Source organism: Salvelinus fontinalis, chromosome 19 (genome assembly GCF_029448725.1).
Source record: "Salvelinus fontinalis isolate EN_2023a chromosome 19, ASM2944872v1, whole genome shotgun sequence".
Lineage (NCBI taxonomy): Eukaryota > Metazoa > Chordata > Actinopteri > Salmoniformes > Salmonidae > Salvelinus > Salvelinus fontinalis.
This window is the reverse complement of record NC_074683.1, coordinates 7,286,458-7,302,434: the sequence shown is the minus strand read 5'-3', so window position 1 is coordinate 7,302,434 and position 15,977 is coordinate 7,286,458. Positions and strand designations below refer to the sequence as shown.

The 15,977-nt window shown below is 41.7% G+C and overlaps 1 protein-coding gene across 2 annotated transcripts in view; it reads right to left on the bottom strand.

Moving 5' to 3' along the window:
- The window catches only part of ppp1r9ala (protein phosphatase 1 regulatory subunit 9A-like A), a 39,334-nt gene extending 28,268 nt beyond the window's left edge, over nucleotides 1-11,066 (bottom strand). For both annotated transcript variants that reach the window (XM_055870552.1, XM_055870553.1), the window contains exons 1-2: nucleotides 10,874-11,066; nucleotides 8,365-10,335 (exon numbers count right to left, since the gene is read on the bottom strand). In XM_055870552.1, coding sequence (XP_055726527.1) covers nucleotides 8,365-10,179 — 1,815 coding nt within the window. In that variant the 5' untranslated portion in view covers nucleotides 10,180-10,335; nucleotides 10,874-11,066. The remainder of the gene's footprint in view (nucleotides 1-8,364; nucleotides 10,336-10,873) is intronic.
- Between the last annotated feature and the right edge of the window lie 4,911 nt (nucleotides 11,067-15,977).

The window sequence follows — 15,977 nt, the reverse complement described above, 5'->3', positions numbered from 1 at the left end:
ACCTTATACACACAAGTGTAAAGGGATAAAGAATATGTACATAAAGATATATGAATGAGTGATGGTACAGAACGGCATAGGCAAGATGCAGTAGATGGTATAGTGTACAGTCTATACATATGAGATGAATAATGTAGGGTATGTAAACATAAAGTGGCATTGTTTAAAGTGGCTAGTGATACATGTATTACATAAAGATGGCAAGATGCAGTAGATGATATAGAGTACAGCATATACATATACATATGAGATGAGTAATGTAGGGTATCTTGGCCAGGTCGCAGTTGTAAATGAGAACTTGTTCTCAACTGGCCTACCTGGTTAAATAAAGGTGAAATAAAAATATATATATTAAAAAAATTAACCGTACATGATGCAGACAACATCTTGGTTTCATTATACTCCTTATAGTGTGCTCAAACATATGGAGTATGTTTAGATTCTGAAAGACACATTTTCACTGACTTTATACATTATTCATCTCAACTATTCTTTTAGATTTGGTTAATTTTAAGACAGATTGTTTGGAACAATATACTCTACAAGTACATAACATTTCCAGAGTGGCCTCTCTGCTAATTCTGCAGTTATGATTCATTTTATGAGCACAACCAACACAGTAATTGGTAAATGGATTCAAAGGGAAGTCCCTCTCCTGGTGATTTGCTGAATGTGCAAGCCTACAGTTGGGTTGCCCATCCCTATTAGTGTCACCTTGTCCTAGAGAGATTTACAGGGTCATCAAAACATCCCGACAGGGTATGCTCACACGAAACACGGCCCTTATTTTAAGTGTTTCTAAAATCCCCTTTGGGAAAAATGAATGGTGGAAAAACGATTGGAACCATTTCCTTGTTTGACCGCCAGGGTTTATGGGTATTATGACTCATACTGTGGTACTCTATTTGAGAGGGAACAAATACAGCACACATAACTTGACTTTCTAACCTTGTAAGGCTACACTTTGGAAACAAATTGATAAGTATTGTAAGAGAAACCATTCCTGCTTGCAATTGAATTGTTGAAGATTTTTTTCTCCATATAGTGCATTCCCTTTCTGAGTCAACACATAGCAGGAGACATCTCATCCTTGTTTTGGTAAGAGATACTCCCTCATCACACGGAGGGCTCAGTCCTAACATGGAGACGCCCTCTAATCTTAGTGTTATCGGGACAAAAACCCTGGTGATCATACATTTATCACAGGAGTTTAATGCATTAATTCATTATTTACTGAAACTGTGTTTGATTGTGGAGTTTGCAATGGTTTGAATTGCCGAACAAGTTTGTGAATGTCTTCACGCACACTGTTGCGATTCTCACTGCTCTATATGTATTGCGATTCGATACTGTGATTTTATTGCCATTTCAGGGACCATATTGCTCACTATACAAAACCTTATGAACACCTGCTCTTTCCATGACATACTGACCAGGTGAATCCAGGTGAAAGCTATGATCCCTTATTGATATCAATTGTTAAATCCACTTCAAAATCAGTGGAGATGAATGGGAGGAAACAGGTTAAAGAAGGATTTTTAAGCCTTGAGACAACTGAACTATGGATTGTGTATGTGTGCCATTAAGAGGGAGAATGGGGCGGCAGGTAGTCTCGTGGTTAGAGCGTTGGGCCAGTAACCCAAAGGTTGCTAGATCAGATCCATGAGCTGACAAGGTAAAAATCTGTCATTCTGCCCCTGAACAAGGCAGTTAACCCACTGTTCCTATGCCGTCATTGTAAATAAGAATTTGTTCTTAACTGACTTGCCGAGTTAAATAAAGGTTAAATAAAAATAAAAAAATTAAAAAATGGGTAAGACAAAAGATTTAAGCGCCTTTGAATGGTGTATGGTAGTAGGTGCCAGGCGCACGGGTTTGAGTGTGTCAAGAACTGCAACACTGCTGGATTTTTCACGCTCAACAGTTTCCTGTGTGTGTCAAGAATGGTCCACCATCCAAATGACATCCAGCCAAATTGACAACTGTGAGAAGCATTGGAGTCAACATGGGCCAGCATCCCTATGGAACGCTTTTGACTCCTTGTAGAGTCCATGCCCAACAAATTGAGGCTGTTCTGAGAGCAAAAGGAGGTGCAACGCAATATGTTTTGTTTTATACACTCAGTGTTTGTCTGCTGCAGAGAGACAAGAGAGTCATGAGAAAAATAGTTTTGATCAGTCATGGAATTAAAAATGCTGACTCACTATTTAAAAAGAAGATGGAGAACAAGCTCTAGGATGAAAAATACTGGAGCATTTTATATATACACACACACACACACACACACACACACACACATACATACATACATACATACATACATACATACATACATACACACACACACACAGTACCAGTCAAAAGTTTGGGCACCTACTCATTGAAGGGTTTTTCTTTATTTTTACAATTGTCTACATTGTAGAATAATAGTGAAGACCTCAAAACTATGAAATAACACATATGGAATCATGTAAAGCACATATGTCAGAGTCAAGGCCCGCGGGCCACATCCGGCCCGCGAGAAGGTTTTTTACGGCCCCTGGGATGATCTTGATTTATTATTAGAACCGGCCCGCAGACCGCAGCAAGCCGGCAGCCCGCAGATCTTTTACACGCACCAATACTACATTTCCCACAATGCAACGGTGACGCACCGAGCAGTAGGCTGCTTCATTTCAATATTTATTGGCACAGCAGTCGTCAGCATCACAGTAAAATTAACTTTCAGATACCCATCAAAAATGGCAAAACGGAAGGTGGACACTGAGAACCGGGGGTTTCAAACAAGGTGGGAGTCGGAGTATATGTTCACGGAGGTAGCTGGAAAACCTGTGTGTCTTCTGTGTGGAGAAAGTGTGGCGGTACTGAACGAGTATAATCTGAGACGACATTATGAAACGAAACACGCGGACAAAAACAAGAATATGGACATGGAACAAAGGCTACAAAAGGCAGAGGAATTAAAACGAGGCCTCAAATCTCGACAGGCTCTGTTCAAAAAAGCCAAATCACAAGGCCAGGCTGCTGTCAAGGCCAGTTTTATTTTGGCAGAAGAGATCGCTAAATCAGCCCGGCCATTTACGGAGGGGGATTTCATCAAAAACTGCATGATTAAAGTTTGTGACGAAGTTTGCCCAGAAAAAAGGCAACTCTTTTTAAATGTGAGTCTGAGCAGAAACACCATTGCCGAGAGAGTAGACCAGTTGTCCATCAATCTAAAAGAGCAGCTTGTGAAAAAGGGAAAAGATTGCATTGCATATTCCTTGGCTGTGGATGAGAGCACCGACATTTCTGACATTGCCCAGTTGTCAATTTTCATCCGCGGAGTGGACTCCAGCCTAAGCGTGACAGAGGAGTTTTTGGCTTTACGTCCTATGCATGGCACAACTACGGGGCATGATTTGTATGAAGAGGTGTCAAGATGTGTAAATGAGATGGAGCTGCCTTGGGAAAAACTCGTGGGTTTGACAACCGACGGAGCACCTGCGATGTGTGGACACAGGAGCGGACTGGTGGCGAAGATACGGGAAAAGATGCAAGAGGAAAACGCGACAGGTGAGCTGACAGCTTATCATTGTATCATACACCAGGAAGCGTTGTGCGGTAAAGCCTTGAAAATGGAGCATGTAATGAGCATCATCACGCGCACAGTTAACTTTATCAGAGCCAAAGGTTTGAATCACCGCCAGTTCAAGGCATTTCTGACGGAGTTAGAAACGGAGCATGGTGATTTGCCTTATCACACAGAGGTGCGATGGCTAAGCCAGGGAAAGGTGCTTCAAAGATGTTTCGAGCTTCGTGAGGAGATTTGTCTGTTCTTGGACAGCAAAGGGAAAGACACAACACAACTCCGAGACGAAATGTTTCTGTGTAAAATGGCTTTTCTGTGTGACATTACGAGTCATCTGAATGCAATGAACTTGCAGCTGCAGGGTCGGGATCATGTCATCTCTGATATGTACAGTACAGTGAAGGCATTTAAAACCAAACTGACTCTGTGGGAGACGCAGATGCGGAAAGAAAATTTGAGCCACTTTCCCAGCTGCCAGACCATGAAAGAGAAGCTCTCTACCAGTGCGTTCCCGAGCGCACAGTTGGCTGATAAAATAGGTATGCTTGCCGCTGACTTTCGACGCCGATTTGCTGACTTTGAAGCACAAAAAAGCAGGTTGGAACTGCTCGGTAACCCATTTGCTGTTGACGTGGAAAGCTCACCACCAAACCTCCAAATGGAGTTGATTGACCTCCAATGCAATGATGCACTGAGGGCAAAATATGCGGCAGTGGGTGCTGCGGAGTTCGCCCGTTTCCTCCCCGACACAATGCCCCAGCTGCGCATCCAGGCTGCTCAAACGTTGTCTATGTTTGGCAGCACATACCTGTGTGAACAACTGTTTTCTTTGATGAACCTGAACAAAACATCACACAGAAGTCGACTTACTGCTGAACACCTCCACTCAATTCTGAGGATTTCCTCAGCTCAGAGCCTTACCCCGAACATTGATGAACTTGTGGAAAAGATGGGACACCACCAAGTATCACCCTCAACCTCAAACAAGTGAACATTACTGTGCAATCACATATTTAGAGTTTTTACTCAGTTCAAGTTTAAAAGTTAAAGTTTAATATTTGTTTTCACTGCATGTTACTTCTCCTTAAACAAAGTGTTATTTTTGATTAATAGATTTTTGCACTTTATTTTATTGTATTTCAATCCAATTATATTTTAAAAATATTTCAGTTGAGTGGATGATAGAAAATTGCTATTATTGTTTTTTTCTTTGAAGTAAATTTAGCCCACTTTTGCTAAAATAGAAAATATAGGCTACTGATGGTGCCTTGAATACCGGTTTCTTTCATTTAATGTTCATGTTATGGGGATTTTTATATAAAGGAAATTTGTCTTTTGTGTCTGTTGAAAATTAAAGATTACTGACAGAGCCATAAGAAAATATTGCTTTATTTATCTGATCATATTGGAATATATTTGTTAGGTTTTCAGTAGGTTCAATTAGGTTCACTAGACTATATGCGTCATTTAAAATTTTTTCAATGAACATTCGAACAGTCCGGCCCTCGGCTTGTAGCTAAATTTTTTATTTGGCCCTCCGTCCATTTGACTCTGACACCCCTGATGTAAAGTGTCAAACAAATCAAAATATATTTTATATTTGAGATTCTTCAAAGTAACCACCCTTTGCCTTGATGACAGCTTTGCAGACTCTTGGCCTCCGCTCAACCAGCTTCATGAGGAAGTCAATTGGAATGCATTTCAATTAACAGGTGTGCCTTGTTAAAGTTAATTTGTGGAATTTCTTCTTAATGCGTTTGAGCCAATCAGTTGTGTTGTGACAAGGTGTGGTTGGTATACAGAAGAACAGCTCTAGTAAGCAAAGAGAAACGACAGTCCATCATTACTTTAAGACATAAAGGTCAGTCAATGCAGAACATTAAGAACTTTGAACGTTTCTTCAAGTGCAGATGCAAAAACCATCAAGTGCTATGATGAAACTGGCTCTCATGAAGATCGCCACAGGAAAGGAAGACCCAGAGTTACCTCTGCTGTAGAGGATAAGTCCATTTGAGTTAACTGCACCTCAGATTGCAGCCCAAATAAAAGCTTCACAGTGTTCAAGTAACAAACACATCAACATCAACTGTTCAGAGGAGACTGCGTGAATCAGACCTTCATGGTTGAATTGCTGCAAAGAAACCACTACTAAAGGACACCAATAATAAGAAGAGGCTTGCTTGGGCCTAGAAACACGAGCAATGGACATTAAACCGGTGGAAATTTGTCCTTTGGACTGATGAGTCCAAATGTGAGATTTTTGGTTTCAACCACCGTGTCTTTGTGAGACGTAGAGTAGGTGAACTGATGTTCTCTGCATGTGTTGTTCCCACCATGAAGCATGGAGGAGGTGTGATGGTGCTTTGCTGGTGACACTGTCAGTGATTTATTTAGAATTCAAGGCACACTTAACCAGCATGGCTACCACAGCATTCTGCAGCGATACGCCATCCCATCTGGTTTGCGCTTAGTAGGACTATCATTTGTTTTTCAACAGGACAATGACCCAACACACCTCCAGGCTTACTTTATTTTTACTTTTTCAAAGAAAAACCCTTGAATGAGTAGGTGTGTCCAAACTGTTGACTGGTACTGTATGTATGTATGTATTTATATTGTTTTTTTTAAAACTAATTTTGATTGATATTTGGAGTCAAAGTATCGATATATCATCCAAAATAATACTGTGATACAGGTAATCCCTCGTTTATCGCGGGGGTTACGTTCCGAAAATGACCCGCGATAAGTGAAATCCGCGAAATAGAAAACTTTTTTTTTTTTTTACAATTAGCAACTATTACATGTATACAAATACAGTGACTCACGTGTAGGCCGTTTCACTGCTCTTCAGAGCGTTTCGTCAACATTATGGGTTTAGGAGATGTTCGAAATTACAAGATAATTTGGCCAACTTAATGTAAATTTGCCAAGCTGTTTTATGTACGTACACATAACTGCACGAGACGACAAAATGATAGCACAATTCGTAGCATGTTTTGATACAAGAAGCGGGAGTGAGTTTTTAGCGAATCAGGATGCAGAGCACAATGCACCAAAAAAAAAAAAAATGCATTATGAAAATCCGCGAAATAGCGAATCCGCGATAAGTGAACCGCGAAGTGGCGAGGGATCACTGTATATAACTATACCAATATTTTTGTCAAATTTATGATGAAAATGCACTGACAAGGGGAAAAGTTTGACGACGTTTTGCTTGATTGAACCATTTCATGCAGTGATTGGTTAAAATTGCGAGCTCTCACAGAATTGCAAAATCCTGGAGGGACTGGTTATTGAGCTCTGTCAATATGTGAAGTGTTACTGAGCAGGAGGAAGACAATGCAACACATTGTTGTAAAGTGTAAAGCTAGGCTAATCTCTGCTACGTCATCCCTGGGACAGATGCAGCGCACTGTTGTTCGTGTCGTCCTCCAGGTCAGCTACTGGCCCCCTTTTCCAGGACCTCCTCCCTAGGAACCCCTACCAGACCATTTGGGGGCATACACACCCTCAGATAACACATTTGAGGCTCTGGATAAACATTGACCAGATCATAGGCTATGGAATGCCCTGAAGTGATTTGTTTTCCCCTGTTCTACCAAAACGTTGATTAGATGTGGTGATAATAGGAGATATCACCCAACCCAGCCCACTCAATGTTAATGCTGTTTACATGATTGCCACTGGGGGGGGGGGATCAAATAAATGACATCATTTGTTTGGTAATGCCAAGCACAGGCCCAGATAAAAATACCCTCTAGCTTACCATCTTTAAATCACTCACCGGCAGCCAACTGAGCATATAGACTTGGAGGATCATTAACACAATAGATGGGTGGGAGTTCTGGATTGTGTAGTTTGTTCCCAAAAGGGATTTATGTTCTGCTTGTAAAAGGCAGAGATTAAATAGTAAAACCAAGAATTCCACATACATACCACTGTCATGAAATGACTTGGCACCGATCTGTAAATCAGATCATACGAGTGAATGAACATCTACACGTTGGCAAAAAAAAGTCCTTACATGTTCACAAGTATGCATGGCTGATTAACAGTGAATGGAAAGAATCCTTCTCAGGGAGTAGGCCTATAACCAACATCCTACAAGTCACTGGAGGAGCCATGATAAGGTTGTTAATACTGTACAGTAAAAGTCAGGTTCCACCACACGTCACTCCAGTTCCCTCCCGGCTGTCCTCATTCATAGCCCTTATGTAATGTCAACAATGTTTCCAAAAATACCCCTCGGAGCATTCCGGACTAACATCCGCAAATATGTCTCCGCTACCACTAGCCTAGATCCTCTGCAGTTTTAATAGGAGAAATATGTGACTCTCCGACACATCAGCTTTAGGCAATGCCTCAGTATTTACAGAAGCTTAAACACGCCATAGTTTGGGTTTTCATCCATTACACGGTTGGTCTGATGATACAATACTACTACAGCAGCCATGACAACATCAGCATGTGGAACAAAGATACTCATTTTGTGTATGATCTGTCAGTCAACGCACCAAAGAATGCCCTCAACAAATATTTCAACACTGAGCGAAGTTAATGGTTAATAAGTTAGATCCAAAGGGCACCAGCGGTGACATTGTCCAGTGTATTACCACATATACAACCGACCCCTCTCAGACCTTTAAAAGGTCAGACAAACGTTAGCCAGCTATGAAACCCTATTGTAAGGTTTGCATTCTTGAATGAGTTGAATAATCAAAGCAATTATCATGAACTTTAGTTTAGATTAACAATGTGACATTTCACTTTTTTATTAAAAAATACATTCTTACCCGTATTGGTGATGTTGAGAACTTGATCTTCCTCCGTGGTTCTGGTTCCTCCTCATCTGAGAGTCCAGGGGCATCCTCAAAGTCCTCTTCATAGGGCTGCTCTTCCTGCTCTTGTTCCTCCTCCTCGTCCTCCTCCTTGAGGATCTGGTCAATATCCCTATCGTCCACAAATGCTGCGTTCTCTATGCCGTACACCACTGGGGAAACCTTGGCCCTGATTCTTTGTTCCACCTGTTCACTCTCCTCCTCAGCAACCTCCTCATCCACCTCTTCCTCATTGCAACCCCCAGTTTGATTTACAGGACTTGTGTCTTCCCTCCTCTCCTCTTTCAGTTCATACTGCTGCAACTCCTCAACTTGACTTTCTCCTTCCTTCTCCAGTGTAATCGCGGTCTTGCCCTCATCTTTCTCTAAGATCTGCCGATGGGGGTCATCATTCTGACTGATCACCTTTGCTGGTGATTCTTTTAGCTCAACTTTGAGCTCTTTAGGGGGGTGCACGTTCATCTCCTCAAAAACACTGTCTTCGACATTCTCATCTTCATTCTCCTCGCTCTCAGATGACTCATTTTGGACCACTACGAGCTCAGCCCGGACCATACCAGGCAGAGATGAGGCCTGGGCAGGTGGATTTTCCATGGTGAGACTCTGTGCCACATGCCCATCACTCTTGGCACGGTCTGAGGTTTTGGCCCTGTTGCTACTGTAAACGCTACTGGCAATCGTGGTAGTGTGTTTTTGATCCCTGGGGGATGGGCTGGAGGGTTTTACTCCATCGCTACTCACAGATGGTCTACTGAAACCGTCACTGGTTGAGGCGGAGCGCTTGTAAGAGCTTTGGCCGCCCGGGGATACGGGCTCTGGGGAGATGGGTTTTTGGGTGGCATTGGCTGTTGGGGAAATATGTTTTCGGGTGGCGTTAGTGACTGGGGAGGTTGGTTTGAGAATGACACCGGTAACGATGGAGGTGGGTTTGTTAGTGGCATCACTAGTTGGGGTGGTGGATTTATACAAACCTTCCCTTGTCAGAGACGTAGGCAGTGAGCGATCAGTGGGACCGCATACTTTAGATGACATCTCTGTGGCTTTTGCCGCGTCGTCACTGTCCACAATGAAGTTGTCTAGCCGCTTGGACATGGGTCCAGCATTCAGTGACAACCTGGACACGTGTTTTGTCTCTTCAGTATCACTCCTCTCATCCGGCCGGCTTTTCACCAATGGTGTAGGACCTGGCTCTGTTTTGATGTTGCTTGTCTCAGTGGACCCCGACAATCTCCTGGTACTTTTCCCCCCATCAGACACACTGCCCAGGGACACCCGGCTTACAACTCTGTTGGTAGACTTCTCCGCTGCGGGTTGTTCTTTGATGCTCCTCTCAAAGAGTTTTCTGGTCGAGCAAAACTTCTCTGCCAAAGCTGCTTTGTCAATTTCGACATCTTCTCCCTTGGGGTTTTTGTCTAGACTTTGAGATTCTGGGCTAGTGGCACTGCTCAAGCTTGTTTTGTGTGTGATGACTGCAAATGGTACCTTTGGTGGGGAGACCAGCAACACTTCAGATTTCACCTCTTGACTCTCTTGCTGCTGACCATCCATTTGCAGGAAAATATTCTTTATCTTGTTCACCCGATTGCCAAAAGGCCTCCCCCTCGTGTCCTCCCGGGTGTCGCTAGATCCATTTGCATACGTCTTTGCAGCACCTTCCGATTTCGTCCCATCAAATGAGCACTTGATAGCATGGAAGTCCGACTTGTATGCATTTCTATGCGGCGACGCACTCCTCAGAGTCCTTTCACCTTTGCTCTCGGCTTTTATCATTTTCAAAGATTTACAGGGAGTGTCTTGGGAAGAGATATAACTAAGTATTTCCTTATTTCTTGTTCCACTATTGTTGTTCTCTCTCGACCGGTGCCAAGGGCCCCGCTGAGATTCTCCGGCGCCCTTACCTCAAATCATGCGTAATGTGGTGGCCATCTACAAAGAAAATAGCAAAATACACGTTCAAAACCAAGCTGTTAGAATTATTCGAACCTATCCAGCCAGGACCAGTGTCATATTAACTTCATGTAGACCTCGCATACTTCAGGCAACTTCATAGTAAAGGATCCCCCCCTCCCACTAGTACTGTATGTACATCGTTGTAGACCAACTTCTTTAACAAAAGGATATCAATACATTTAGCCAAACTGAATTTAAAACCATTTTTATTTTAAAACATTTAAAACACACCATGCTGCAACATAATGAGTTTACTAACTTACTGTAGGCTATTGCGTAAAGATATGCTATAAATTACAACAGGCTACAGTCGATTTTATTCTGAACGGGCTTTCAAGTATCCAATTCTTACCCGGTCAAATGTATAATAAAGTCAGTTAGAGTTTCAACTGCGCCTGTGAGAAACACGTTCAATACAAAGTGTCTCTAGTGGTGATCAGTTTCATTGTAACAATTCAAAGTAAATCGTGAGCAAAACATCTGAGCTTTCCGCACACAGATTAACTAACTTTACCTCCTATGGTCACTTGTTTCATCGTCCTATGCGCGGAAGACTCCTCAGTAGACAACTCTTGTGAAATTTATACTCCCAAACTTGTCATTTCTTCACCGCCATCGTTCCCCTTTCCATAGTTTCCCTCCCTCCTCGTACTCCAGACACAGACCTGTCGCGCTGCCGCGCAAACCCTCGCCCTCGAGCGCGCCACACGATCAGACAAGATCGGGGGCGCGCACACGGACACATTCCAGGACTAGAAACCCCCACCCTCTTCTTGAGTGCATGCAGGTTGCGCAGACACATGAGAGATTTGGGGAATGTCGTGGAAAGAGAAGTACTGTATATTTCATGGAGAAACTCACCTACCTCACTGGTGCATATGAAAGAAGAACTTGGGTCTGGAAAAACGATAAAAAAAAATCCTCAAACCAACAACTGTCCGATATAAGGTTAGAGCATTGGGCCAGTAACAGAAAGGTCGCTGGTTCGAATCCTGGAGCTGACAAGGTGAAAGAAAATCAGTCGCTGTGTCCTTGAGCAAGGCACTTAGTGACCCCACTCCCAGCAGGTGTTTTAGGGGGAGTTGGGATACGCAATAAACACATTTCAATCACACACTTGTGTGTAAAAAGGCAAAAATAAGCCTCCCCCAAAATTATTATTATTAATATTATTATTATAGGTGGCTATGTGTCTTCAACTGCCCTATCTGATGGTGGTAGTATTGTTTGGGGAGTGATAGTTATGTTTGGAGGGTAAATGTCTCTCAAGAGCAATATGTATATTTGATATTTCAGTGGCTGCGATTTTGGTGAATAATCTGAGTGAGATCTTGCGTGAAATAGGCTTGGCATTATGACTGGCCCCTTGGTCAGACGTCACCTCCCTAAATGGTCACCTGCATGACTCTCTAACTGACAGATACGTGACACTCAACCAAGATATCACACAACCTAATCCTGACTGTGTACGTGTCATAATTTGACTCTGTTCATAGTTTAATAACATTGTTCCAGAATAGCTGATCTGTGAAGACTCTCAAAAAAGCTTAATAAAAGACACGATTTCCTCACTGAGGAACTGTGCTGCCTTGCAGCGAAGCTAAACTAGTCTCCCTCATACAAAGCAAATAGGTCACCATCACAGAGCTCTCTCTGTCTCACTCTCTCTCCGCAGCATTTACGGCTGTGCAGCCTGTCTCAAAGAAAACATGACTGGTTTTAATTTTAGATGCACTGTCTAGTGCTTCGGTGCTTGCTTAATGAGGATGGAAAAGTACAGTGAAAAGGATGTGTGCAGTTTGACAGGAGAACGAGAACATAAACACTGGTGATGTTTGCACAGGTACGGTAAGGAGAGATCATCTTCTCTGTGGAGAACACACCATAACACTTAGTAAATGGAGAAGATTACTTCACACACAGAGTTAACTATTCATTGAGATATTTACTGTGGAAAATTAAGTTGGTAAATTAGGCTATACCTGCCAAATGTTTCCACACAATCCATACAATGGCAGTCATATTATGTTTTTCACATTAACAGTACAACACATTGTAATGCAATGACTGGATTATTATATAGGCAGAAGAGTAAATACAGTACTTCATTCATATGGAAAATGGAGCAACTACTTACCATGCAGCACTTAAAAACTGGTTCCCTCCTTGGGGACAGTAGTCGTGTACGAAGTAGCACCAAAATGTACTTTCATTTATTCACTATAAATACAGACAAATATTTGACATTTATGTAAATTTTAATGTGAAAATACGAAGATAGCCTTATCAGAATTTGCTGATGTTCTTGAGATCAGCCACAGACTCACGGAAAGAGAGTTTAGTGACATTTCCCAAGTGGCCTGAGGACCTAGTTTTCAAAAATACCAACCAATCAAATAGAAAGGGGGAAAGAACAGTTGAAGAAAAAAGGGCTTTGAATGTACAAGACTAACTAGATATCTTAAAAACATTGATAAGTGGAAGTTTTAATGACATCTGAATCATCTTTGAAATGTTTGAGTGAAAGCAAACAGGCCTCTGCTGTACTGAGCCAAGATTTGTAGTAGTTATTTTGTAGAGCATCAACTCCTGCCCAATGCCCGTCTTGGTGCAGTAGGCCAGGGATTCTCAAACTTTTTTCCTTCGTGACCAACCAATTGACAAGCCTTTTTAAGTCGTGACTCACCGTGAGGGTTGAAAGGTGAAAAAACATACACAGACCAAAGAATAAGACATTGCCGTTTCAAAGCTAATCTCCTGCAATTCCACACATCCTGCCATGGAGCTGAGAGAAAATGTTGCAATTTTTAAGCAAATTTTCTACAATTCTACATGGCTAATCCTGTGTTCTTATGCTCAAACATTATAACAAAGTCAATGGGGGATTAATTGTCTAGAATGTTTTGTTTATTGTAAGTTTTCAAAGATTTAGGCAACTTTTTTTGAAATATATAGGTCCAATTATCTTTTCTAAATACTTTCTATTTGGGTTTTAGTCGTTTAAGTTTACACTGAAAGCATTTTTTCCATCCTGAAAATGTATTCCATTTTTTTGTTGCTTTGCACTAATAATGTCATCCCACAGTTTGGTAACCACTGCGAGTAGGCCATAGTTACTGGTCTACCCAAGCTAAACATAGATAACAAAATGCAGTTAGAATATGTTGATGCTTCATTGGGTGCTCATTCCAAAACTATTGTGTATAACAAAATTAATACAGAAAAACTCATCTGGGTACAAGTGATTTGTTTTGAATGAAATATGAAATACACTTGGCAGCTAATGCATAAACAGATGGTGATCTATTTAGCAGGCCAAAGTTTTGAGCTTTGTTATTTTTTCAATCGCCCCGGGAGTGAACCCATACATATTTAACTGTGTGAAACATGAAAAATTAACCTTTGTTGACACCAAGAAAGACACCAAACATGTTTCGCCACAAACATAATCTTTTACCCAATTACTCACTCACTGCAGTGAAAAGGAGGCCTACCCAATGTATTTCCTGACAACTTTAGTAAAGCTTATCAAAGCTGCAAAACACTGTTTTACGACATGTTAGCATAGCAGTAGCTACATTTAGGGAAGGGATCTGTGCTGTCTGACTGGAGAAATTCTGTTCGCCAGGCATTTCCTGGAGAGTTATCTGTTCTCACATTCCATTTTAGACAGTTATCTGATGTAGGTTTTTATAAAGCTTCTCACAGAAACGCACATGTGCTTCTGGTTTAATTGTAATTTATTTTCTATAGATAGATTTCAAATTTGGTCACCCATAGGAATTGGTTGTGGGTTCAACAAGGTGAAGGTTGAAAGGTCTCGATTATCTAAATTATGAAGCAGATTGATGATGGCGCTGACTTGATTTCCCTTGACGTTTAGCATTTAGCTTTCAGTCATAACTCATGTCTAGATCCACGGTGTGTGGAACCTTGAAAGAAAGGTAAAATGTTATTTTTTTCTGTGTGAAAATAACTATACTATTGCCTTTTTCAGTAGTGGGTAACATGGACACTTATCTACTACATACCAGCTGCAACAAACAGCTTCCTGAATGCTTGTCAGCATTGGAAATGATGCTGCGTGTGCACATGAGGTCTGCATGTGTGTGTTTACTATTACGAGCTCGCTGGATTATCTCCTAGCAACGGTGGGCCATTGGGCCCTGAAAGCTTCCCTCCCAGGGGTAAAATCGCAGCAGGCCATTGTCAAGCCCATGGTCCCCATGACAACATCTCAAACGATGTTTGAACGTACCAGTATCTTCAAATCAAGGGAAAACAGGACATTGTACAGGCAACAAAGCACTCTAAAATCATACTACAAAGGTAGACAGCTCACATGATATCATGAAGATGTTCAGCCCTCTGAAGGGCCAGAAATCACATGTTTTAATAATAGCCATTTTTCATTAGGCCTATATACAGTTGAAGTCGGAAGTTAACATACACTTAGGTTGGAGTCATTAAAACTCGTTTTTCAACCACACCACAAATTTCTTGTTAACAAACTATAGTTTTGGCAAGTCGGTTAGGACATCTACTTTGTGCATGACACAAGTAATTTTTCCAACAATTGTTTATTTCACTCTATCACAATTCCAGTGGGTCAGAAGTTTACATACACTAAGTTGACTGTGCCTTTAAACAGCTTGGAAAATTCCAGAAAATTATGTCATGGCTTTAAAAGCTTATGATAGTCTATTTGACATAATTTGAGTCAATTGGAGGTGTACCTGTGGATGTATTTCAAGGCCTACCTTCAAACTCAGTGCCTCTTTGCTTGACATCATAGGAAAATCAAAAGAAATATGCCAAGACCTCAGAAAAAAAATTGTAGACCTCGACAAGTCTGGTTCATCTTTGGGAGCAATTTCCAAACGCCTGAAGGTACCACGTTCATCTGTACAAACAATAGTACGCAAGTATGAACACCATGTAACCATGCAGCTGTCATACCGCTTAGGAAGGAGATGCGTTCTGTCTCCTAGAGATGAACGTACTTTGGTGGGAAAAGTGCAAATTAATCCCAGAACAACAGCAAAGCACCTTGTGAAGATGCTGGAGGAAACAGGTACAAAAATATCTATATCCACAGTAAAACGAGTCCTATATCGACATAACCTGAAAGGCCTCTCAGCAAGGAAGAAGCCACTGCTCCAAAACCGCCATAAAAAAGCCAGACTATGGTTTGTAACTGCACATGGGGACAAAGATTGTACTTTTTGGAGAAATGTCCTCTGGTCTCATGAAACAAAAATAGAACTGTTTGGCCATAATGACCATCGTTATGTTTGGAGGAAAAAGGGGGAGGCTTGCAAGCCGAAGAACACCATCCCAACCGTGAAGCACGGGGGTGGCAGCATCATGTTGTGGGGGTGCTTTTCTGCAAGAGGGACTGGTGCACTTCACAAAATAGATGGCACCATGAGGAGGGGAAATGATGTGGATATATTGAAGCAACATCTCAAGACATCAATCAGGAAGTTAAAGGTCGGTCGCAAATGGGTCTTCCAAATGGACAATGACCCCAAGCATACTTCCAAAGTTGTGGCAAAATGGCTTAAGGACAACAAAGTCAAGGTATTGGAGTGGCCATCACAAAGCCCTGTACTCAA